This window comes from Ovis canadensis, chromosome 14 (assembly GCF_042477335.2).
Source record: "Ovis canadensis isolate MfBH-ARS-UI-01 breed Bighorn chromosome 14, ARS-UI_OviCan_v2, whole genome shotgun sequence".
NCBI lineage: Eukaryota > Metazoa > Chordata > Mammalia > Artiodactyla > Bovidae > Ovis > Ovis canadensis.
Window position 1 is genome coordinate 74,803,929 of NC_091258.1, and position 24,894 is coordinate 74,828,822.

Here is a 24,894-nt window from a genome sequence, read left to right on the forward strand (position 1 = left end):
AAGGATAGAAGTTTACTTTCGTATTTTCCTGTAAGAGGGCTTATTTATTTTGAATAAAGAGTGATTATTTAATTAAAAAAAAATCCTGCAATCTTACCCTTAGCACTCATAAATTTCCTTCTGGTGCAAACAAACTTACAAGCAATACAATAACAGAAAACATTCCAAGCCTTAATAACTGATGCCTGAGAGAAAAATACATGAGAAGACACTCAAGGGCCCACTAGATTTCAAGTCACACTACTTTCACATCCAGTGACCCAAACCAAACACTGTCATCTCCAAAAATGACTACTGAGAGATGTCTCCAACAATGTACATGTCCCAGTGGGACATTTATTTATTTATTTTTAAAAAAGAAAAAAGAATCAAGGACTTCCCTGGTGGTCCACTGGTTAAGAATCCACCTTCCAATGCAGAGGACAGGGGTCTGATCCCTGGTCTGGGAGGACTCCACATCCCAAGGGGCAACTAAGCCCGTGCACCACAACTAAGGAGTCCACACGCCTAGAACCTGTGCTGGGCAACAAGAGAAATCTCTACAATCAGAAGCCCAGGCACTGCAACTAGAGAGTAGCACCCTCACCACAACTAGAGAATGCCTGTGCACAGCAAGAAAAAAAAAATTTTTTTTTTAATAAATAAAGTTCGGCACAGCCAAAAAATAAATTTGAAAAAAAATTTAAGAGTCAAAAAAGAAAAAGTAATTCCATTACAAAAAACAGAATATTTTAAATAAATGTTCCACTAAAAAGGCACTATGTAGTGAAATCAGTCATTTCCTGCCGAGGCCAGCACAAACAAGAGTCGCACCTGCACAGGGAGAGAACGGAGCATCCCCGCTAAGAAAAGTAAGAGAGACAAAAGATGGGGTTGAGAGGATCAGACCAAAATGGCTGATGCCTTTCTTTATTGTGCAGCAGTATATATAGGATAATGTACGTGACTTATGACATTTACAAGATTGTGTTTAATCTCAAGATACAATCACCAGACCCTTACCATTGTGTACAGAACATAATACCTTTTCCTATGAAGTGTTGCAGAAACTAGACATCCTGGAGCCTTAAGGGCTATAAAAATTCTTCAGGGGGGCGGGACAGGGAGCTTAGGAACATGCCTAAGGCTCTGCATACCTGCCGAGCAGCTCCCAAGACTTAACCCTTCACGGGCAGTCACCCGCAGCTCCCCTCTCTTTATTTTTTAAAAGCTCCATAAGATGTCGGTGTTGCAACATGTTTTTATGTATCAAAACTCTCATATGTAAAAATTCTTTAACAATGCTACGAATAAGACAAGGAGCTAAACAAATTACGATAAGTACAACAGTCAGAACCGCGCCCACAGCAATTATGCTTCGCCACAGTGAATGAAGGCTAGGGAAGTTAGAAAATAAATTTTGTAAAAAATTGTTGACAGTATCAGCTATATTCAGAGTAGCTTTTGGAGAATTTTCAATATTAAGAATTTCATTATGCAATTGCAAAAGATCTAGAGAAACATTAGTATTAAACCAAATTCCTTGTAGATGTTTTTTCACCTTATCCCACGGAAAATCAGATGCATTGTAAGCCTTTTTTGTAACACAAATCCAATTATAATTAGCATGACATTGAATTTTCATGCGAAAACTAATGCTCTGAACTTGTTCTCCTAGAACTCTAACCACATCATATAAGGCTGATAATCTATCTTCCATTTTTTTATCTATGTCTTCTTGTGTTCCCATTACTTTAGTAACATTATATGACAAGGAGTCTACAGTATGAGCAGCTTGAATGGATTGTGCTAAAGATACAGAAGCGGTAACAGCAGTTGCTATAAGGGTGATTAAAGATACTATACCCAGAACAATCAGGCTCAAACTTCTTTTTGTGCGGCTAAGAGCCGTGTTAATGCGTTGTAGCAATTCTAAAGCAGTCTCGTCATACCAAGCTTCAGCTATTTCAACAGGTAACATTACAAAAGCAGGTTGTTTTACTATTATAACTTGTTCTCCTTTGGCAACACCTCTAATGCAATTGGTAAGTATGCAATTAGAACAAGTTAAATGATAAATATTCAATGACAGTGTTATTTCCACATGGCCTTGTATCAACATGAATGGGTAAGGGACACAAGCTCGGGGATATAAAAACCCTGTAACTCCTACATTACCATATTTACTCCCACTAATATTGGGTTGTAAATATAGGCTATTGCCATGACCAAAAGCAGCCAAAAGTTTCCACAGTTCTGTTTGATATACTTGAGCAGTGTTTACAGAGAGAATGGGTGGATGCTGTCCTCGATATTCGGGGAAATCAGGTGTTCCCCCAGGTGCCCAGTCCCATAAAAAGGTGGCATTGGCATTGTTGATGTTGTACACTGATGCAACCCGGGCTCGACATAAAGTCCAAGGAGTGTCTATTCCTATGCCGATGCTTAAATGTTTGTCACAAAACGGAATGTCGAGAGGTCCGGTTCCGTCACGGTACGATCTTTTTCCGGTTTTTTCATCAATGCCAGAAATAGTTACTCGAGGGTAGGATATCTCAGCTGACACCTGTATGCAGTGAGGATGTTGTGATTGATAAGAAAAGCACATAGGATATTGTGTAGTAAGACCATAAAAAGAGATATTGGCTTGCTGAGGAGAAATGTGAATGTCCGATTTTCCTCCTAAAAGACTTGTATCGTTGACATAAACAGGTACTATCTCTCTATCCCATCCTAATGATTGAATCATAGGCGGATCAGGAATGTATGCCCAAAAAGCCGCAGCCGCCCCGTTTTGTATCCGCTGTAACAATAATAACATGATCAGTATGTTTGTAGGTGTCACTGGAGGTTGTACATGAGCCTCATTCCAAGCATATTGCATCAACGCCTCAATCTGCCTTTGGGTAGGCAGCTCACTCGTGGGCTCGCCCAATGTCATGCGATGCATTTGATATGTCAGGGAGTTCCTCCGTCGCGCATACCAGCCTCTCCGGGATCCAGCGCGGCACTTCGGCATCCTGTGGAAAAATACAAACATGTCCCCGTCCCCATATTAATACAGGGTCTGGCCCATACCACAGATTGGTAAGTGGATCTTTCCATTGTACAAGTGGTTTTTTGCATGAGGACCGTTCTCCCCAAAAACGCTGGGCTGCTGAATTGCCTTCTGCGTCTAAAGTTAAAAAGTTTAGAACAAAAAGAGCATGATTTAAGGCGTTATGCGGTGAGAGACTATACAGTTCATTCCCCTTTTTTAGTTTTAATAATTGATGTTTAAGGCGTTGATGGGCTCGTTCTACAATACCTTGTCCCTGTGGATTATATGGAATTCCTGTTTTATGATGAATTTGGAAAGAAAGACAAAAACGTTGGAAAGAACGGCTAGTATAACCAGGTCCATTATCTGTTTTAAGGGTGTGTGGGATTCCTGAAATAGAAAAGCAAAAAAGCAAATGTTGAATACAGTGACGAGTTGATTCTCCAGTATGAAGGGAGGCCATGAGAAAATGGGAAAAGGTGTCGATGGAGACATGAACATATTTAAGACGCCCAAATTGAGGAATGTGAGTGACATCTGTTTGCCAGAGATGATTAGGGCGTAGACCTCGAGGGTTGATACCATATTGAGGGAGAACAAAGAATTGAGGACAGGTAGAGCAAGATTTAACGATTTGTCGTGCAGCTTCACTGGAAATCTTAAATTGTAACCGTAAAGAATGACTATTTTGGTGATTAAGTTATGAGATTTTCGGGCTGCATCGATAGCTGATTGAAAAAACACCTGTTTAGTAAGAACGTCCGCAGTGTGGTTGCCTTGTACCAGGGCACCAGGAAGGGTGGAATGTGCACGAATATGCCCAAAGAAACACGGGTATTGGCGACGGTGAAGGGCCTGTTGAATTAATGTAAATAAGTTAAGAACTTCAGGAGAGGTTGTGCCGATAACTGGAACAGTTTCAAGCATTTGTAAGGCACCGACCACATAGGAGCTGTCTGTAAATAAATTGAAGGAAGTGGGTACAGTCAGCAATGCTTGATGAACTGCAAATAATTCCACAACCTGAGCAGAAGAGAAACTGGTATGTGCATAATAGGTTTGATGGTTAATAATTAAAGCTGCAGTACCATTAGAAGATCCATCTGTAAATATAAGTGTCGCTTCGGGAATGGGTTGTCGGCGAACTATTTTTGGAAAAATAAAGGCATGAAAGCTAGCAAATTGTAACAATTTATCAGAAGGATAATGATGAGTAATCCGTCCCAGGTAATTTGCGAAAGCTATAGACCAATTATCTGAAAATTGAAAAAGCCAATTTTGTTGTTCTAAAGCATAAGGAATACAAATGAAAGGGGGTTCCATACCAAAAAATTGGATGGCCTCATGGCGTCCTTTTGCTACAATTTTTGCAACAAGCTCATAGTAAGGGAGCAGATGTTTAGTTGGAGTAGCAGATAGATATATCCATCGCAAAGGTTTATCTTGATAAAGTACCCCTGTGGGTGCTCGAGGGGTAGGAAGTATATACAAACCCCATGATCGTTGGTAATCACAATAAGTAATCTGTTGTTGTCTAATAGCTTCTTCTATTGATTGTAAGGCTGATCGTCCTTCTAAAGAAAGTGTTCGGGGTGACGCAGGGTCAGAGTCACCTTTAAGGATGTCAAATAATGGTTGCAAGGTGTAGGTGGGTAATTTTAAATAAGGGCATATCCAATTAATGTCTCCTAGAAGTTTTTGAAAATCATTTAGAGTTTTTAAATGGTCAGTCTGTAATTTTACTAATTGGGTATTATAAACGCGAGGATATAAGGAGAAACCCAAATAATTATAGGGAAAGTGAGTTTGAATTTTTTCATCAGCAATAACAAGACCATTAAGACTTAAGTGTTTTTTTAGAATAGAAAAAGCTTGATACAATAGATGTTCGTCAGCATGAGCTAATAATATATCATCCATATAATGAACTAAATATAATTGAGGAAAGAGTTGACGAACGGGAGCTAATGCTGTAGCAACAAATTTTTGACACAACGTAGGGCTATTAGTCATTCCTTGTGGGAGGACTCTCCACTGATAGCGTTGCATAGGTTCTTTAAAATTAACAGAGGGCAAACTAAAGGCAAATCTTTTACAATCTTGGGGTGCAAGAGGAATAGTGTAAAAACAATCTTTTAAATCTATAATAATGATATAGGATTTGTCAGGTATAGCGGAAGGAGTGGGCAATCCAGGTTGTAGGGCTCCCATATGCATCATCATTTCATTTACCTTACGAAGGTCTTGTAGCAATCTCCATTTTCCAGATTTCTTTTTAATAACAAAAATTGGGGAATTCCACGCAGAGGTAGAGGGTTCAATATGCCCAAGTCTCAGCTGTTCCTGCACCAGCTGTTGTGCGGCAAAAAGTTTCTCTTGTGTTAGGGGCCACTGATCGACCCATACCGGTTCCTCAGATTTCCAATCAATAGGATCGGCATGTGTCACAGGAGAATCAGAGGTCCCTAGGGAAAGCACCCCAAGCCCTTTCGACTTTGATTAGATTTTAAATCAAGGGGTAAAATGATACCTTGATGTTGTTTGCCTAAACCTTGGTTTGGGAGTAAACCCTGATCTAACATCAAATCTGTTACGGTGGATGAAGGACTATATAAATAAACACCCATTTTGCTTAATATATCACGCCCCCATAGATTAACTGGAAGATGGGGCAGAATATAAGGTTTAAATTGACCTGTATGGCCATCTTTATCTCTCCAAGTAAGAAGGGACGAACTTTGTTCTGGATTGGTAGTTTGGCCAATACCCTGAAGAGTGGAAATAGCTATTTGTTTAGGCCATGTAGTAGGCCAGTATTTTTCAGAAATAACGCTAATATCGGCCCCTGTATCAAGCACTCCGCGGAAAAGCTTACCATTAATGCGTAGCTCAAGTTCTGGTCATGCCTCGGTAACATTTTGCACCCAATAGGCGTCAGAGGACCCGAAACCTTTATCTTGACGGTCTCGGTTAATTGTTCTTCCTTGTATAACTAATGGAACTAAAAGGAGTTGAGCTATACGTTGTCCTGCATTGATTATAATAATTTTGTTAGGAGCGGAGGCTAATATTTTTATCTCTCCTGTATAATCAGAGTCAATTACACCAGGATGAATAAGTATTCCCTTTAAAGACGCACTGCTGCGCCCCAAAAGCAGTCCAGCTGTTCCTGGAGGTAAAGGCCCAAACACTCCTGTGGCAAGGGTTTGAACCCCCATCTCGGGTGTTAATACTGTGTAGGAGGTGACACAGAGGTCCAATCCCGCGCTGCCTCTTGTGGCTCGACAGAGGTCTGCAATGGTTCTTTGGGAACCTGCAGTGTTGCCCCATAACATTGTTTCGGGGCCAGGGGCTGGCCCCTCACCCAGTTTCCCGAAACCGGGGGTAAAGGATTAACTTGAACATCCGTTTAAGAACGACAATCCCGGGCCCAATGCGTCCCCTTTTTGCATCGTGGGCACAAATTAGGAGTGTTAACAGGGATTTGTTGTTTTTGGGGGCACACTGCAGCCCGATGGCCAGGTTGACCACAAACAAAGCAACCCGAATTACCTGACTTTTGATATCCTTTCTTGTTCCTGGCTTGCTGCTGAAAAAGTACCTCTTTAATGCTTTTTCCTTGTAATGCTGCTGCCATAGCAATGCCTTGCATGTAGGAGGGTCCAATGTCAGCACAAATGCGAATAAAGTCAGACAGATCTCCCTTTTTTCGATAAGGTCGTAAAGCAGCTTGACAGGCAGAGTTAGCGTTTTCAAAAGCCAATTGTTTTGCTAATACCATCCCAGCCTTTTCATCTGACATTATCTTACCTATAGTATCTAAGAGCCGTGCCACGAAGTCCTGATAAGGCTCATCAGGTCCCTGTCGGACTTTTGAAAGATCTTCTGTCTTAGTACTGGAGCTAGGAAGTTTTTTCCATGCCTGCCGAGCCGCATTTGATATTTGTGCGTATGCACCAGGTAAGAAATTAAGTTGAGTATTAGTAGCCTGGAAAGCGCCTTCACCAGTCAACATTTCGTAAGAGGTCTGTATACCTTGCTGCCGATTAACATCGGCTATACGAGCACACTGTTCAACATATTCAGATTTCCATAGTAAATAATCTCCCCCCGAGAGACAGGCCCTAGCTATTTGTTTCCAATCATTTGGGGGTAAATTTTGAGTACCCAAATTTTCTATCATAGCAATAGTGAATAGAGCGGTAGGACCGTATTGTGAGCAAGCAATCTTTAACTCTTTTAGTTGTTTGAAAGGCAGCGCTTCATAAAAATGCTGGTTGTTATTTTCAAAGACAGGAAAAGCAAGAGAAAAATCGGAGACAACCTCACCAAGTCGTTGTGCTTGCCTCAATGCCTTCTGCAGCGGAGACACAATCTCAGATGGAGGAGGAGGCCCCGGAGGGGGATCGAGACCAGCCACAACGGAAGGAGCATAGGCAGGGGGAAGAGGCGGGGCAGAAGGAGGTTTAGAATTGTTACTAGGAAGCTTAATTCCTGAGTTCTGTAAAGCAACAGTGAGGTTTTTTAAACATTCAACCAAATCATCTTTAGATGTTGACGCCCCCTTTTCCTGTGCCAAAAAACCCCAATCCTCTTGATGGTATTTAGCAGCTTCTTCGTCTAATTCCGCCTCATCTGTGGATGAAAGTGAATCATCATTATCCGAAGGACGCGATAATTTAAAAAACAGAGGGTCGCCTTCAACTCCCTCAGGAACAGCATACCTGGGTTCCGAATCAGGAACATGGAGAGGATTTTCTTCCTGTTTTAATAAATTTCCTAAGCGTTTTAATTCATCATTATCAAAGTCCAGACAATCACGAATTAGTGTCCAAAAGGATAAAGTTTCAACAGGGACTTTTTCAGGGCCATGTAGAGTATAATGAGTCCGAATTTGTTCCCCTACCTTCTTCCATGTCTCTAAATTTACTGTGCCTTCTCTGGGGAACCAAGGGCAAACTTCCTCAATAAATGAAAGAAAATTGATTAATTTAGGTTTGGAAACAGTAATTCCCCGATGTTTTAACATTACAGATAACATATGTACAAACAATTGACGACTATGCATCTGTCCCATATTTATACTCTCAACTATATACCTTACTACTCCTCCTTAATTTAAATCACTTGTATACTTATATACTCACTCTTTTCGGCTAATAAGAGTAGTGGCGAGGAAAACTGTCGAACAGCCCCACGTTGGGTGCCACCTGCCGTGGCCAGCACAAACAAGAGTCGCACCTGCACAGGGAGAGAACGGAGCATCCCCGCTAAGAAAAGTAAGAGAGACAAAAGATGGGGTTGAGAGGATCAGACCAAAATGGCTGATGCCTTTCTTTATTGTGCAGCAGTATATATAGGATAATGTACGTGACTTGTGACATTTACAAGATTGTTTTTAATCTCAAGATACAATCACCAGACCCTTGCCATTGTGTACAGAACATAATACCTTTTCCTATGAAGTGTTGCAGAAACTAGACATCCTGGAGCCTTAAGGGCTATAAAAATTCTTCAGGGGGGCGGGACAGGGAGCTTAGGAACATGCCTAAGGCTCTGCTGAGCAGCTCCCAAGACTTAACCCTTCACGGGCAGTCCCCCGCAATTTCCTACCCTAGGTGTCCTCTCCCCAGTCCCCTACCCCAGGGGTGACCCACAATTAAGTGAATCAAGACCCTGGATGAATAAGGACTGCAAATGGAAGTCATCTTCTTATATAAATAACTACAAAATGCACAAACCTTGTAGACAGGAGTTTTGCAATTCTCATCCTCATGTGTATAATTTAAACAAATTTTAAATTTACTAAATTCCAAAGTCACATCAAGGTCTTGGCCGTGATGCTGTGAAAGATTGATGGTAGGAGGAGAAGGGGATGACAGAGGACGAAAGGGCTGAATGGCATTACTGACTCAACAGACTTGAGTTTGAGCAAGCTCCAGGAGATGGCAAAGCACAGGGCAGCCTGGTGTGCTGCAGTCCACGGGGTCGCAGAGTCAGACAAGACTGAGCAACTGAACAACAACAAAAGTCACACATCAATATATCCTAACTTAATCATCCATATCCAAACAGTTTACCATCTATCTGGATCCAGTTTCCCCCTCTACCTGCACTATCATGTGTTACCATTTCATTCCCTTTATCTAGCTCCCAATTTCTTTCTCTGTCCACCTCATTTTGCTCCCCTCGGCCCTCCTGCTATTTCTCCCCTCCTCTCTACTTCCCTTACACCTGTCCTGCTCCACTTCGCAACTTGCTTCCCTTCTTCCCCCTCCTGCTCCCCCTCTACCCTCTGGGTTACACCTCATCTATCGCAGTTAAATTCCCTTCCTCTCCACTCCCTGGCACCTTAGCTGGCGATGCTTCTTTCCTGCTCTCTCTCTACGTCTGCTCTTCTTGTCACCCTCTGTCCTCATTCCCTCCCAACAGTAAGTCGCTCTGAAGGCCAAGTTTCTACCTTTTCTAACCACTGTGGGACTCTGTGCAGAGGGCAGCACCACTCATGCCCCTGTCCTATGGCTGATCCGGCAGCCTCTCCCCACGTTTCCCATCTGGAGAGCGGCTTGTTAACTTACTTCTCTTATTTTATTCACCTGCTACTTTCAAGGCTAAATCTATTTCATTTTTAAAAAATCCCTTTGCATGTCCCTCAGCCATCCTCTATGTTCCCATCTGGTCTTCTTCATTCTTTTCTCCAGCTCAGTTTTTCTATTCCTTTCTCAGTCCCTCTGTCTCTGCTTCTCCTGATCCTCCTTTCATCCCTATATTTAGAAATACGGCAACTAATAAGAGGGGCTGAGAGGGCGAGGCTGGGCGAGGGACAAGAACACACCCCTGCAGACAAGTACTTTATAAGAGAGGTGGTAAACAGTAGAAGGTTTTAAGCAGGAAAATGTTGAGTAGGCAAAAAAGCCAAGGGCAGCTGACAGAAACAGAGTAAAGGTACAAAGTAGATGATTAAATAAATAGTTAATCCCACTAGAGGCCTGGCAATAGGGAGTTGGTGATGGAGAGGGAGGCCTGGCGTGCTACGATTCATAGGGTCGCAGAGTCGGACACGACCGAGCGACTGAACTGAAGTTAATGATTACACAAGAAAGCAGGTTCGCTTAACCACAAAACCAACCAGGCTTGCTTAGCAACGAAATCATGCCATAGAAGCACAACACATGCCAACAAAGAGTAAAACAATGGTGGCAAGAAACTCACATCCTGCCCATTGAGCTCAGTAAGTTAGGACATGCTCTGTGCACACATAAAAAGCAGTAATTTGTGGATCTGGCTTTACCTTGTAGGAACAAGAAAACTCCCCTGCTCAGTCCGGAGGAGGATGGAAGCATGATGTCTATTCAGAAAAGACAAGGAAGGTCTTCTCCCCCTCATTTTTCCTCTGATTATAAAACTGTAGCGCAGTAAATTCTCAGGGGGGGCACCCGCTCTCCCGCGCCCTTGTAAGCCTCACAAGCATCCTCGTCTAATAAGTCACTTCTTACTATCTCTTTGTCTCTAGCTAAATTTTTTTTCTGCGCTGAGACATAAAAGAATGTGATACAGGAGCTCTTTAGAGCCCAGAAATGGGATCGAACAGTGTCACAGCGAATGGCCACAGAGAAATTCACAAACCGAAGAGAAATGATCAAAAGAGAGAAAGAATCATCGACCAGTCCCTCTAGGTCTGAACTTACCGGGGTTGGGACGGCAGTGGGGAGTTTAGACGCGCAGTCACTCACAAGACCCTAAGGAGGAAGTAAGACAGGCCTCGCAGCGCGGGATTTCATTCACCCTTCCTTGTACGACCTTCACTCCTCGCCCTCCACTTCCAGGTCTTTCAGAAAACGCCGGCGCGGGGTCAGAAGCAGGACTTCTGGGGTCGGGGGCAGGGCGGAGCGCTTCCGGCGAGGGGCGGGGCGGGCAAGGAGCGGGACGGGGCGGAGCGAGGAGAGCGCTCAGGTCTGCGCTCGCAGGGAAGAGGGCGCGGCAGGGGGCGGTCCGCAAGGTGCTTTTCAGCAAACTGACAGTGCTTAGTAGACGTTACTGCCTGTAGCAGTTTTAAGGTGCAACAGCTGGAAATGGCAACCCACTCCAGTACTCTTGCCTGGAAAATCCCATGGACGGAGGGGCTTGGTGGGCTACAGTCCATGGAGTCGTAAAGAGTTGGACACGACTAAGCGACTTCACTTTCACTTTCACTTTCACGTATTGGAGAAGGGAATGGCAACCCACTCCAGTGTTCTTGCCTGGAGAATCCCAGGGACCGGGGAGCCTGGTGGGCTGCTGTCTACGGGGTCGCACAGAGTCGGACACGACTGAAGTGACTTAGCAGTAGCAGTAGCTTACAGCTCTGTGGGCCAGAAATAAAGTGCACAATGAATGTAATGTGTTTGAGACATCCCCAAACCATACCGTCACCACTACTTTCCCCATCCCCGCCACCATGGAAAAATTGTCTTCCAAGAAACAGGTCCCTGGTGCCAAAAAGGTTCTCTGTGCAACTGAATGAATCCATAGTGCTGTCACTTATGTGAGGGACTTACAGGTTCCACTTCTATGTGTGTAAGTTTTGGAAATGACTTCTATGCCTGGACAATTCATTGACTTGATGTGTGTGTGTCACTGGGTCTTGTCGGACTCTGCGACCCCATGAACTATAGTTCACAAGGCTCCTCTGTCTGTGGGATACTCCAGGCAAGAATACTGGAGTGGATTGCCATTCCCTTCTTGAGAGGATCTCCTCCACTCAGGGATCTAACCTTGGTCTCCTGCATTACATGCAGATTCTTTAACGTCTGAGGTACGAGGAAAGCTTCATTGCCTTGACAGCTGGAGAATATGTAGACTGTTATGCTCCAAGCCCATATCTCTGAACTGACCGAGAGAGAGAACAAGTCCACCACGGTAATGCAAGGGCAAGAAGGGAGTTTAGCGCGCTAGGGCCCAAGTCTCATCCCACACAAGGGAATCCGACAAGAGCCCCGAACAAAGGAGTATGGCAGCTTATATACAGGCAGTTCTTTGTCTCAGTTACAGGAGTAGCTGGCGTTACATGATTGGCCAGGCAGGATGAGCGCATATCCTGTCTCTTTCTGGTAAACATGACTCAGGTCCTAGAGCCCGTCGTTTGGTCCCTAACATTCCCCCCTGTCCTTAGATCATATAGAGGAATCTTCCTCTCGGTCCTGAGACACAGTTTGATATTGTTGTCGAAGCACAAACAGCTGTACTGTATTTATGCGTTTTTTTTACAAAGGCTACAAGTCTATTGATAATACATGGGCATTTAGTAAAAGTATTAGCAGGGGTCCCAGCAAGGTGGAGATTAGGGTGGTCAACCAAGGGGATTGTTGAAACCAAGACTCAAACCATCTTTGTTGAGCCTCACGTTCTCTTTACGTTGGGCTAGTCCCTCTCTTATTTTGGCCATAGATTTTTAAACTATTTTTGTGTGATCAGCATAAAAACAACAGTCTTTTTTTAGGGCAGCACAGAGTCCCCCCTGAATCCCCCTACAGATCTTTTAGTTATGCCTGGGCACACCTGGACATGCCCAGAATGCATGATTTCGGAGCTTGCCCCTCTTTTAGGGTACATTTACCACCGGCTTAAGGTCAAAGTATAAGTCTGGCCACCAAGTATTTGGTGGATGTATTGCGGTGGTGGAGTTAAGCATTTCACGTGTTAGTCCATTTTGCAGTTTCCAGGTGATTCTGACGGGTTGGTGCAGGTTCACACTGGCAGCTTCGGAGCAGAGTAACATGGTCATCCATAAGATGGTCTAGACGAGTTGTCTTGGTCTTGTCGACGACACCAGAGCTTCAGCCTCAGGGGGTTGGACGGGTGCAGAGATGCTTCCCATTCTCTTTTAGTGCCTTCCTGCTCTGCTGAAGTAGCTGGGCGTACGTGGTTGCAATGTACCCAAGGCCCGATACCGTCGACCTTTAGGGCAGTTGGGTGCTAAGAACAACATAAGGACCCTTCCATTTGGGTTTTAGTGCCTTGGTTTGGTGCCTTTTGACCCATACCCAGTCTCCTGGGCCAATGTCATAAGGGAATAGTTCCCTTATTTTGACCTACATGTATTTTCCGGAGCAGTTTCCAGACATGAGAGTGCACCTTGCTTAAGGCCATCAAGGCCTCTTGGAATTGTCCCAATGTGGGAGGCGGTAGTTTTTTCCCTTTAAATATTGGACATACAGGGGGAGGTCTCCCATACAGAATTTCAAATGGGGTCAGATTAAGTTGATAAGGAGTATTACGAGAGCGAAGGGAAGGAGGGTCACCCAGTCCCCGCCAGTCTCTATAGCCAATTTAGTTAAAGTTTTTTTTAGAGTCTGATTCATTTTTTTATTTGCCCTGAGCTCTGTGGACTGTATTTACAATGTAACTTCCATTTAGTCCCCAGGGCTAGGGCAAGGCTCTGAACTATTTGACTCACAAAAGCAGGTCCATTATCAGAGCCGATGGTCACTGGCAGGCCAAACCTGGGAACTATTTCTTCTAAAATCTTTTTTGCCACTATCATTGCAGTTTCTCCCTTTGTAGGAAAAGCTTCCACCCACCCTGAGAAGGTATCCACCAACACTAACAAGTACCGGTAACCATATTTGCCTGGCCTTACCTCGGTGAAATCTATTTCCCAGTGTTGCCCTGGTCCTTTTCCCCGATACCTCAGTCCTGCATGTTGTCCTTTTCCTGGCCTCATCTGTTGACACGCCTTACAAGCATGCACTATGTTCTTTACAGTTGTCTGGTGCCGGGGAAATCTCAGGCACGCAGTTTGAAAGAGCATCAGAGTCTTCTTTTCTCCCAGATGAGTAGACAAGTGTAAATGCTCACATAGTTGCCGTCCCAACTGAGCAGGGAGTATCAAGTAGCTGTCTGAGTCTCGGTACCATCAATCTTTACCTTTTTGAAGGTTGGTGTGTTTTTGGATCCAAGCAAGGTCTGTGGATGAATACTCAGGGGTTGGGGGCAGAGTTCCCATACCTGGAGGTGGAAGTCTGATCGCCAACACAGGGGTGATGAAATCTTCATCAGCTACTTTTTGAGCTGCCAGGTCTGCAGCACAATTCCCTTGTGCCGTGGGGCTGTCAACCTTCTGATGTCCAGGTACCTGTACTATTGACACAGCCCGAGGCATCTGTACAGCCTCTAAAAGTCTACGGACTTCAGGCAAGTTTTTAATTTCTTTTCCTTCAGCTGTCACAAACCCCCGTTCCCGATATATCGGGCCCTGGATGTGTACCGTGCCAAAAGCATAGCGACTGTCAGTGAAAATAGTTATTCTTTTTCCTTTGGCTCTCTCTGATGCTTGAATCAGGGCAATTAACTCTGCCTTTTGTGCTGAGGTATCTGGGGGAAGGGCCTCTGCCCATATCGTCTGTCCAGAGTCATCTACTACTGCGGCTCCCGCCCGTCTCTGTCCATCTTTCACATAACTGCTGCCATCTGTGAACCATTTTAGCTCACTGTTATCCAGTGGAGTATTGGTTAAGTCCTTTCGCATTGTTGTTACCCTGGCCAGTATCTCATCACAATCATGGAGGGGGCTATTTTCTTCCAGATTGGGCAAAAGAGTGGCTGGATTTAGAGTGCAGGGCGTTTGGAAATGAATCCGTGGGGTGTCAAGTAGCAAGGCCTGGTAGTGCGTCAAGCTGGCATTAGAAATCCATTTACCTGGGGGTTGCTTTAAAACTCTCTCTATGGCATGAGGAGTGTAGACCAAGAGTCTCTGTCCATAAGTCAGTTTATCAGCATCGTGGACTAACAGCGTGGTGGCCGCGATGATATGGAGGCAAGGTGGCCATCCAGCTGCCACTGGGTCCAGTCTCTTGGAAAGGTAAGCTATAGGTTACTTCCATGGTCCCCATCTCTGTGTTAGTACCCCTTTTTCTATCCCCCGCTTTTCATCTACAAATAATTGGAAAGGCTTAGATGGATCAGGGAGGGCAAGGGCAGGAGCTTCTAGCAAGGCTCGCCTGAGCTCTTGGAAGGCCTCTTTCATTGGCTCAGTCCATTTTCAGTCCTTGTTTTCTTTGGTCCCTTCATATAGGGGCCTGGCCTTTTCTGCAAACCCCAAGATCCACAACTGGCAATATCCCACAGTTCCCAGAAATTTTCTCACTTGTCAAGGGTTAGCCAGCTCAGGGATCTGGAGGATGGTTTCTTTTATAGCCTGTGTTAGCCACCTCTGGCCCTGTTTTATCTTATAACCGAGGTATGTAACCTCTTGCTTGGCAATCTGGGCCTTTTGGGCACTGGCCCTGTAACCTAAAGTCCCCAAGGTTTGGAGAAGGTCACCTGTTGCCTCTTGGCACTCTTTCTCTGTAGCCGCCGCCAGCATAAGGTCATCAACATATTGTAATAAAACAATGATAGGGTGTTCAACCCGATACTCACGGAGGTCTTCGTCCAGGGCCTCATTAAATAACGTGGGCGAGTTTTTGAAACCCTGTGGTAAGCGAGTCCGTGTCAGCTGCACTGGGGTCTGACCACCATCTTTTTGCCATTCAAAGGCAAAGATCTCTTGGCTTATGGGGGCAAGAGGCAAACTGAAAAGGGCATCTTTTAAATCTAAAACAGTGTACCAAATGTAGTTTGGAGGCAAGTTGCTTAGCAATGTATAAGGGTTAGGAACCATAGGATGAATATCACTCATCCGTTTGTTGACTTCTCGTAGATCTTGAACCGGTCTAAAATCAGTTCCCCCAGGCTTTTTCACAGGCAACAGGGGAGTGTTCCATGGGGACCGGCACCTTTTCAGGACCCCAGCGTCTATGAGGCGTTGTATACGAGGAGTAATTCCTTGTTGAGCCTCTTGACTCATGGGATACTGTCATACCCTCACCAGGGAAGCACTGGCTTTCAGTTCCACAATGATAGGGGGCCTCTGTTTGGCTAGTCCCATTCCTGCTGTTTCAGCCCAGGCCTGAGGGTATCTTTGAACCCATGGTTGTACTTTGGGGCTTATTGTCGCTGGGGCCTCTGGCAAGTAGAGTCTGTATTCATCTTTTAATGCCAGAGACAGGACCTGAAGAGGATGCCCAGTCCCATCTAGAACCGACACTTGTCCGTGGTTGAAATGAATTTGGGCATTTACTTTAGACAGTAAATCCCTTTCCAACAAGGGCGCTGGACACTCAGGTATCACCAGAAAAGAATGGGTCACCTGGTGGGCCCCTAAGTTCACTTGCCGTTTTGTAGTCCATCCATATCGTTTAGTCCCGGTTGCTCCCTGCACCCAGCTACTTTTTTTAGACATAGGTCCATCTTTTTGGTTTAAGACTGAGTATTGGGCTCCCGTGTCCACCATGAAGCAAACCGGTTTTCCCTCCACATTTATAGTTACCCAGGACTTGGGGAGGGGCTTCGAGCCCTGACCCCCTTAGTCGCTATCCTCACCAGCGTAGAGGATATGACTGTCTAGGGAGGGAGTCTCGTTTTTGGGGTTCTTGGGCCCCTCTTTTAGATTTTTCTTGGGGCATTTATCTTTTCAATGTCCAAACTCTTTACAAAACGCACATTGATTTTTTTTTTTTTTTTTAAAGCTTACGCCTTGTCGGTTTTTTTTTCAGTTTTTGAGTCTAATATTTTTTCCTTTCTGGAACCTGTTTTTGTTTTCAACCCCAGCAAAAAATATCTGGGCCAGCTCTTTTTGATTTTTACAGTTTTCTTCAGCTCTAAATTTTCTTTCTTTCTTTTTTTTTTTTTTAAAATGTGGTCCTCTCTCTCTTCTGGGGTCTCTCTATGATTAAAAACTCTCTCGGCTGCCCTCACTAGATCTTGCAAGGATTGTTCACTTAACCTCTCTATCTTTTGTAACTTTTTTCTAATATCAGGGGCTGCTTGATTTACAAATGCTAACATAACTGCCGCTCGTGACTCATCTGCCTGTGGGTCCATAGGGGTATACTGTCTAAAAGCTTTCATTATCCGTTTTAGGAAGGTTGCTGGGCTCTCATTTGGCTCTTGTCTCACTGAATTTATTTTGGCCAAATTAGTTGGCTTTTTGGCGGCCGCTCTAAGGCCAGCCATGAGAGTCTGACGGTACACTCGGAGACGCTCCCTACCTTCAGCGCGTTCGAAGTCCCAGTTGGGTCGCACCAAGGGGAACCCCTCCTCAATGAGGTTAGGCTGTACTGTGGGCCTCCCATCCACCCCTGGCACATTTTTCGGGTTTCTGACAGGATCCGTCGTGCTCCTCTGTAGTAAAAAGTACCTGTAACAGTTGCTGACAATCATCCCAAGTGGGATTGTGAGTAAACAGGATAGACTCTAAAAGATCAATAAGACCCTGTGGTTTTTCAGAGAAGGAGGGAGTCTGGGTTGTCCAATTGTACAAATCACTAGTGGAGAAGGGCCAATACTGATATGTCCGTTTTCTACCCTCTCTGGCTGGCCCCGCCCAGACCGGAAACGCATGAACAGTGGAGGAGGGAACCTCCGGGTCTTCTTCTGCTACGCCGGCCATTTTTTTTGCCTTTCCCCGAGTTCCCTAGGCGGGGCCCCTTTTTCTGGGAGGAGCTGAAGGCTTGGTGTTTTTTTTCCTGGCTTCTCCCGATGAAACCTGTGGAACCTGTGGAAGCAAGGGCGGGGAAGAGGGAAGGGAAGTGAGGGGCTGAAAAACAAAAGGTTTTAGCCAGGCCAGGGGGTTTTCCACCAGGTCCTGTCAGACCAAAATGTATGGAGTTTGGTCTGGCTGGGTGTCCCGAAGGGTAGGGGGCGAGTACCTTCTCTCTGACCGCTCGAATAGTAGGCAGGCTGAAGGTGCCTTCTTGTGGCCAGCTGACATCAAAAGCAGGCCAGTCGGCAGAACAAAAAGTTACTAACTTGCTTTTCTTCACCAGCAATGATAGATTCTGTGCTCTAGACTTGAAATCAGAGAAGTGGTTAATCATAAGAGATAAAGGAGTAGAAGTTGTTTGTCCCATGATCACAGAAAAGTACACTGGGAGCCAACAGAGCACACAAAGAGCAACGCAGACACCACGAACAGACAAACAGATAACAAACACAAGGTGGCCACCGACAATGCACTCAATCTTACCTGCAGGATGTTCACAGAGCCAGCTGACTCCCCAGCATGAAACTAGGCCCTGGCCTTACGCTGGGCTTAATCCAGTAACCAGAGCCAGCTGCCTCCCCAGCTCGAAACCGGGCCCCGGCCTTATGCTGGACTTAATCCAGTAACCAGAGCCAGCCGCCTCCCCAGCATGAAACCGGGCCCCAGCCTTACGCTGGACTTGCCTCTGCACTTTACACCCAGATGCCTCCCCAGTACGATACTGGGCCCCAGACTTAATCTGGGCTTCTGCAACGTTAGCACCGGTGCTCAGAGCTCTTATCTCCTAATGAGGTTACTCCCTTCCACCAGGAGAGTTGTCCTCCCCGGCAGGACGGAGATCCCGGACAAGCCCCCAAATGTTATGCTCCGAGCCCATATCTCCGAACCGACCGAGAGAGAGAGAGCAAGTCCACCACGGTAATGCAAGGGCAAGAAGGGAGTTTATCTCTAGCGTGCTAGGGCCCAAGTCTCATCCCACACAAGGGAATCTGACAAGAGCCCCAAACAAAGGAGTATGGCGGCTTATATACAGGCAGTTCTTTGTCTCAGTTACAGGAGTAGCTGGCATTACATGATTGGCCAGGCAGGATGAGCGCATATCCTGTCTCTTTCTGGTAAACATGACTCAGGTCCTAGAGCCTGTCGTTTGGTCCCTAACATAGACAAGAGTGCTACTGCTGTATTCACTACCCTATTTGCTTTAAATAATCAAAAAGAACTGTCATCAGTCTGTTTCAATGAAGCTTCGCCTTACAAGAACTCAGAGGAGACATACATCATTCTGATTTTGCCTTTGTAGGGACAGTTTTATGCCCATGGATGCAGAGCTAGAAAACAAGTGATTAGGAATCTTTCCTCGTTTCAAAGAAATTTCAGCTTCACAATGATCGTTTAACTCATTGGTCAAAGAACTTTTAGTGTCACCACATGGCCCTTTCCAGCTTAGCAAGGAGGCATCCGGTGCAATAGCAAACAACTCTTGCGGCATATGGATAAATGCCTCTGTGGAAGTAGGGATCTCATTTCAAGAAAAGTAAAGAGCATGCATATTGGTTACAGCAAATTTTGTCTGACAACTCATGTCAGGCAACTCACGTCAGTGAGCTGGTGTGACATCGCGAGCCCAGTGGCCTGTGTACCACAGTGTGGGTGGAGCATGCTCTGCAGTTGCGACCGGGGGCTACCCTGGCACTCCTGGGTGTGTGATTGGGGAAGTAGGTGCGGGACACGACGGCACCCAGTTTTCTGTGTCAAAAGGCTGTGTCTTGACAATGCACTCTTTGGAGCTGTTGGAGCTGAGAATAAACGCAGGAAACTGCCTTTGTTTGGGGGAAAGTGAGGGGAGATTATGGAGATATCAGCTGAGACTTTTTACTTGCATAATTTGCATACAATAAAATGCAGTTCTATTAAGAGTACCATACAGTAGGATTTAGTATGTTTCCAATATTGTCCAACCACAATAATGTCTTCATACATCAGTTCAGTTCAGTTTCTCAGTCATGTCAGACTCTTTGCGACCCCATGAACCGCAGCATGCCAGGCCTCCCCCTAAAAACAAAAACAAAACCCCTTTGTCTGTCAGCAGTTATTCTGCATTCTATCTGTAGCCACAAGCAAACATTACTTTCTGTCTCTATAGATATGGCTATTCTGGACATTTCATATAAATTAAGTCATATAATATGTGGCCTTGGACTTCCCTGGCCGTCTAGTAGTTAAGATTCTGGCTTCCACTGACTGGGGAATGTGTTCCACCCTCGGTCTGGGAACTAAGATCCCAAAATGCTGCACTGTGTGGCCAAAAATAAAAAAAGAAAGAAAAATAGAAAGCCTTATTTCTCCCTTCTTTTGCTTAACATAATGTTTTCATAGTGCCATCCATGTTGGAATTTTTATCAGTGCCTCATACGTTTCTGTTGAGAAGTAGCAACATTCCACAGTTTTGTTTACCTTGTCATCATTTGGTGGAGTTTTCGGTTCTTTCCACATTTTGGCTATTATAAAAAATACTTCTATCAAAAATTTCCTACAAGATGTTCATGTGGGTAAATTGCTTCAAATGTCTTCGGGGTATTTGTAAAAGTGGAAATGCTGGGTGTGACACAGTGATTGGTAAGAATTGTGGATTTTGCTATTCAGATGAGTAAAGAACTGCTTCCATACAAAGATATTTAGCAAAATTGGTCTCATGGTCTAGCCTTGATGCAGAGACTGAGAAATTAGGGGAGGACATACAGGTGCATCGGAGAAGGCAATGGCACCCTGCTCCAGTACTCTTGCCTGGAAAATCCCATGGGCAGAGGAGCCTGGTAGGCTGCAGTCCATGGGGTTGCGAAGAGTTGGACACGACTGAGCAACTTCACTTTCACTTTTCACTTTCATGCATTGGAGAAGGAAATGGCAACCCACTCCAGTGTTCTTGCCTGGAGAATCCCAGGGATGGGGGAGCTTGGTGGGCTGCCGTCTATGGGGTCGCAGAGTCAGACACGACTGAAGTGACTTAGCAGCAGCAGCAGTATACAGGTGCATGTTCACTTAAGTCACTCAGTTGTTTCCGACTCTTTGCGACTCCACGGACTGCAGGACGCCAGGCCCATCACCAACTCCCAGAATTTACTCAAACTCACATCCATTGAGTTGGTGATGCCATCCAATCATCTCATCCCCTGTTGTCCCCTTCTCCTCTCACCTTCAATCTTTCCCTGCATCAGGGTCTTTTCAAATGAGTCAGTTCTTCTCATCAGGTGGCCAAAAGTATTGGAGTTTCAGCTTCAGCATCAAACCTTTCAATGAATATTTAGGACTGATTTCCTTCAGAATGGACTGGTTGGATCTCCTTGCAGTCCAAGGGACTCTCAAGAGTCTTCTCCAACACCACAGCTCAAAAGCATCAATTCTTCAGCATTCAGCTTTCTTTGTAGTCCAACTCTCACATCCATACATGACCACTGGAAAAACCATAGCTTTGACCAGATGGACTTTTGTTGGCAAAGTCATGTCTATGGTTTTTAATATGCTGTCTAGGTTGGTCATAACTTTTCTTCCAAGGAGCAGGCGTCTTAATTTCATGACAGCAGTCACCATCTGCAGTGATTTTGGAGCCCTCCAAAATAAAGTCTGTCACTGTTTCCACTGTTTCCCCATCTATTTCCCAAGAAGTGATGGGACCGGATGCCATGATTTTAGTTTTCTGAATGTTGAGTTTTAAGCCAAATTTTTCACTCTCCTCTTTCACTTTCATTAAGTGGCTCTTTAGTTCTTCACTTTCTGCCATAAGGGTGGTATCATCTGCATATCTGAGATTATTGATATTTCTTGATTCCAGCTTGTGCTTCATCCAGTCCAGCATTTCCCATGATGTACTCTACATATAAGTCAAATAAGCAGGGTGACAATATACAGGCTTGATGTACTCCTTTCCCTGTTTGGAACCAGTCTGTTTTTCCACATCCAGTTCTAGCTGTTGCTCTTGACCTGCATACAGATGTCTCAGGAGGCAGGTCAGGTGGTCTGGTATTCCCATCTCTTTAAGATTTTTCTGCAGTTTGTTGTGATCCACACAAAGGCTTTGGCATAGTCAATAAAGCAGATGTTTTTCTGGAACTCTTTAGCTTTTTCAGTGATCCAACGGATGTTGGCAATTTGATCTCTGGTTCTGCCTTTTCTAAATCCAGCTGAACATCTGGAAGTTCACGGTTCACATCCTGTTGAAGCCTGGCTTGGAGAATTTTGAGCATTACTTTGCTAGCGTGTAAGAAGAGTGGAAATCCACTCCAGTATTCTGGTCTGGAGAATTCCTGGACTTCTTATCACAGACAGAGCAGAAAGGAAACAAATCTATAAGTTGAAAAGCCCTGAGGTACTAATTTTAGCTTCTCATTTGCATCACTGGGCAGAGTGGCCATGGGGCACATGGAATATTATACTCTCAAGATAAACATCAGAGAAAGTTGACAAATTTGTTCCTAACATCTTTTTCCCATTACCTTTCTCTGTTCTTGAGGTAGAAATATGAAATTCAGAAATTCTCATTTCTTATTAAAATTATGGTGGTCATTTAAGACAACTAGCTTATATTTGGAAAAAAACGTGAGATTCTTGTTTCCATAAAAGTTAGACAAAATCTGAAAATTAAAAGGGTTTTGCCTCTTAGCATTCACCCTTCTTAGTCATACAAAAGTCATGTTACTGCAAGAAACGTGAAGACTAAGTGCTCATGCTCATAGAGGTAGAAAGGACAGAGGATCCATCCCCCCACCACCCAGCACATTCTGGACTTCTTTGTAAGTGAGAATGATAAACCTCCTACTTCATTTAGTGAAGTCACTCAGTGTGTCTGACTCTTTGTGACCCCATGGACTATAGCCTGCCAGGCTCCTCCATCCATGGGATTTTCCAGGCAAGAATACTGGAGTGGGTTGCCATTTCCTTCTCCAGGGGATCTTCCTGACCCAAGGATCAAACCCAAGTCTCCCGCACTTCAGGCAGACTCTTTACTGTCTGAGTCACCAGGGAAGTCCCTAAAAAATTAATACTGGAGTGGGTAGCCTTTCCCTTCTCCAGAGGACCTTCTCAACCCAGGCCTCCTGCATTGCAGGCGGATTCTTCACCAGCTAAGCCACCTGGGAAGCCCTGGTTTTATTTTTTGATAGTATAATGGAGAAATAGAGCCTTTCAGAGCCAGAACTTAAAAATTTATGGCTTGGGAAAGCTTCATGAAAACATACCTTTGTTGATGAGTTAGATGTCAACCACACATTGCCTAAAAACACAATGTGTGAACAAAGTAAGGCAGGAGAGTGTAAGACAAATGTTCAGGAAAATGGTTGAAATGTCACCAGGGTAAGGAATCAGCTGCCACAAATATTACGTTTCGGATTTTGTTGTTGTTGTTGTTGTTGTTTTCGTTTGGTCATGCCCGAAGGTATCACATTTCCCTGACCAGGGATCTGACCATCCAACCTACACCCTCTACATTGAAAGTGTGGATTCTTATCTACTGGACTGTCTCAGAAGTCCCAGATATTATAGGTTTACTTGAGGATTTGATATACTGACTTATGAGAACCTTCTTTGCACTGATAAGAGTGTCCTCATTTATTGTCACTCTAGAATGACTTCAACCATGGACGATCTATCAGGAAGCAAAATCAATGCACTGCCTTTATGTAGCTCATATTTTATATTGGTAGGTCACAATAATTAAATGCGATAAGATGGTGGGACTTCCCTGTGGTGGTTCAGTGGTTAAGACTCTGCACTTCCAATGCAGGAGACATAGCTTCCATTCTTTGTCAGGGAACTAAGATTGCCACATGCTTCAGAGGGGTCAAAAATAAACGTTAAAAATTGTCTTAGAAAAAGCTAAGATGGTGATTTGTACCATGAAAGTGCATGGGTACAATGACGGAGCGAGAGTGTGTTGTAATTTAAAAAATTTGTTTACGAAATGCTGATATGATAAGGAGATATTTGAACAAAATCGTTAATTAACTCAAAGAGTCATAAGCCAAAGGATGGCATGGCCTCTGAAACCCACAAAAGTAAACAAGACAAAACAAAACAATTCTTACCTGGGTAATGCTTTAAATCATTTTATAATTCTGGACTCCAGAATTCAAGAGAATAAATCCATTTTGTTTTCAAGCAGTTGGTTTGTGGTAATTTGTTACAACACTAATAGGAGATTTAATGAAATGGTGTATGTAGAAAATCAAAAGGATTTTGATACAAAATATTCAAGGGAAGGTATGATTTTCAAGACGTCAGAACACAAAAACAATATACAAAATGCATTGAAATTTTGTTGTTGTTTAGTTGCTAATTTGCGTCCAGCTCTTTGCAACCCCATGGACTGCAGCCCCCCAGGCTCCTCTGTCCACGGGAGTGCTGAGGCAAGAATACTGGATTCGGTTGTCATTTCTTTTTACAGGGGATTTTTCCCACCCAGGGATCAAACCCAAGTCTCTTACACCCACTGTATTATTAGGCATAGTCTTTACCACTAGTGCCACCTGGGAAGCCCCCAAATGCTAATATCTCTATGTAAAAATCATGTCAATTGATTGCCATTTTCTCTATGGATGAAATCTTCCACCTGTAGGGATGTGGGAAAATCTACTTTGTAAGTAGATGTTTAATGACATGTTGCCATTAAAATATTGAGGGTAGATATGAAGTTATCAGATGGTTGATAATCTAGTTTTGCTTTCTTTAGGGTTTATATTAAACAGATTATACTTCCCCAATAAATGCCCTCATAAATATAGCAAAGTTAATATTCTTTAGATGAAAATAAATCCCAATGTCTTCTGAATACTGTATATTTTACAGGCTCTGTTAACCAGATTTGATAGAACTCTCAGCAATAGAACACCAAGATGTAAAATACATTACGGCTTAAGAAAAAAAGGTAAATATTAATTACTCTCAGAGTGAACATATAATGAACTTGATATTGCATTATATTTACTTATGATTGACTTAATTATATTATGATGTAAACAAGCTTTTCTCGAAAGCATTTAAGTGTGGAACAGAATAATTATTTTACCAAATAAAGCACTTCTCATCAAAAGAAAAAAAATTTCCCTTATTTCCATTTCTCTGTTTATCTTATCCAGATTAAATGATGGATGCTAGTTAAACATATTGTGGTAATCATTTCACAATATAGGGAAATCAGACTATTTTGCTGTATACCTTAAACTTATACAGTCATACATGTGATTGCATGAAGAGCTGTTTATGTAGCTCTTGTATGTCACTGTAGAGTTGGTTTTATTTTTATTTTTTATTTTTTTCATGG

The 24,894-nt window shown here is 43.9% G+C and overlaps 1 protein-coding gene across 3 annotated transcripts; it reads right to left on the bottom strand.

Annotated features, from left to right (window-relative positions):
• Positions 1-868: 868 nt before the first annotated feature.
• On the bottom strand, positions 869-11,691 carry LOC138419243 (endogenous retrovirus group K member 13-1 Env polyprotein-like). 3 transcript variants are annotated; one of them, XM_069551851.1, is made up of 3 exons: positions 10,708-11,691; positions 6,830-8,260; positions 869-2,999 (listed from the first exon to the last, which is right to left on the bottom strand). In XM_069551851.1, exons 2-3 carry the CDS (start codon positions 8,094-8,096, stop codon positions 2,938-2,940), a joined length of 1,329 nt encoding a protein of 442 aa, XP_069407952.1. In that variant the 5' UTR covers positions 8,097-8,260; positions 10,708-11,691; the 3' UTR covers positions 869-2,937. The 3 variants fall into 3 exon arrangements, with proteins under 3 accessions (XP_069407952.1, XP_069407949.1, XP_069407951.1); XM_069551848.1 differs by having other exon boundaries at positions 8,167-8,260; positions 10,708-11,312; XM_069551850.2 differs by lacking the exon at positions 6,830-8,260 and having other exon boundaries at positions 10,708-11,313.
• Positions 11,692-24,894: the final 13,203 nt, after the last annotated feature.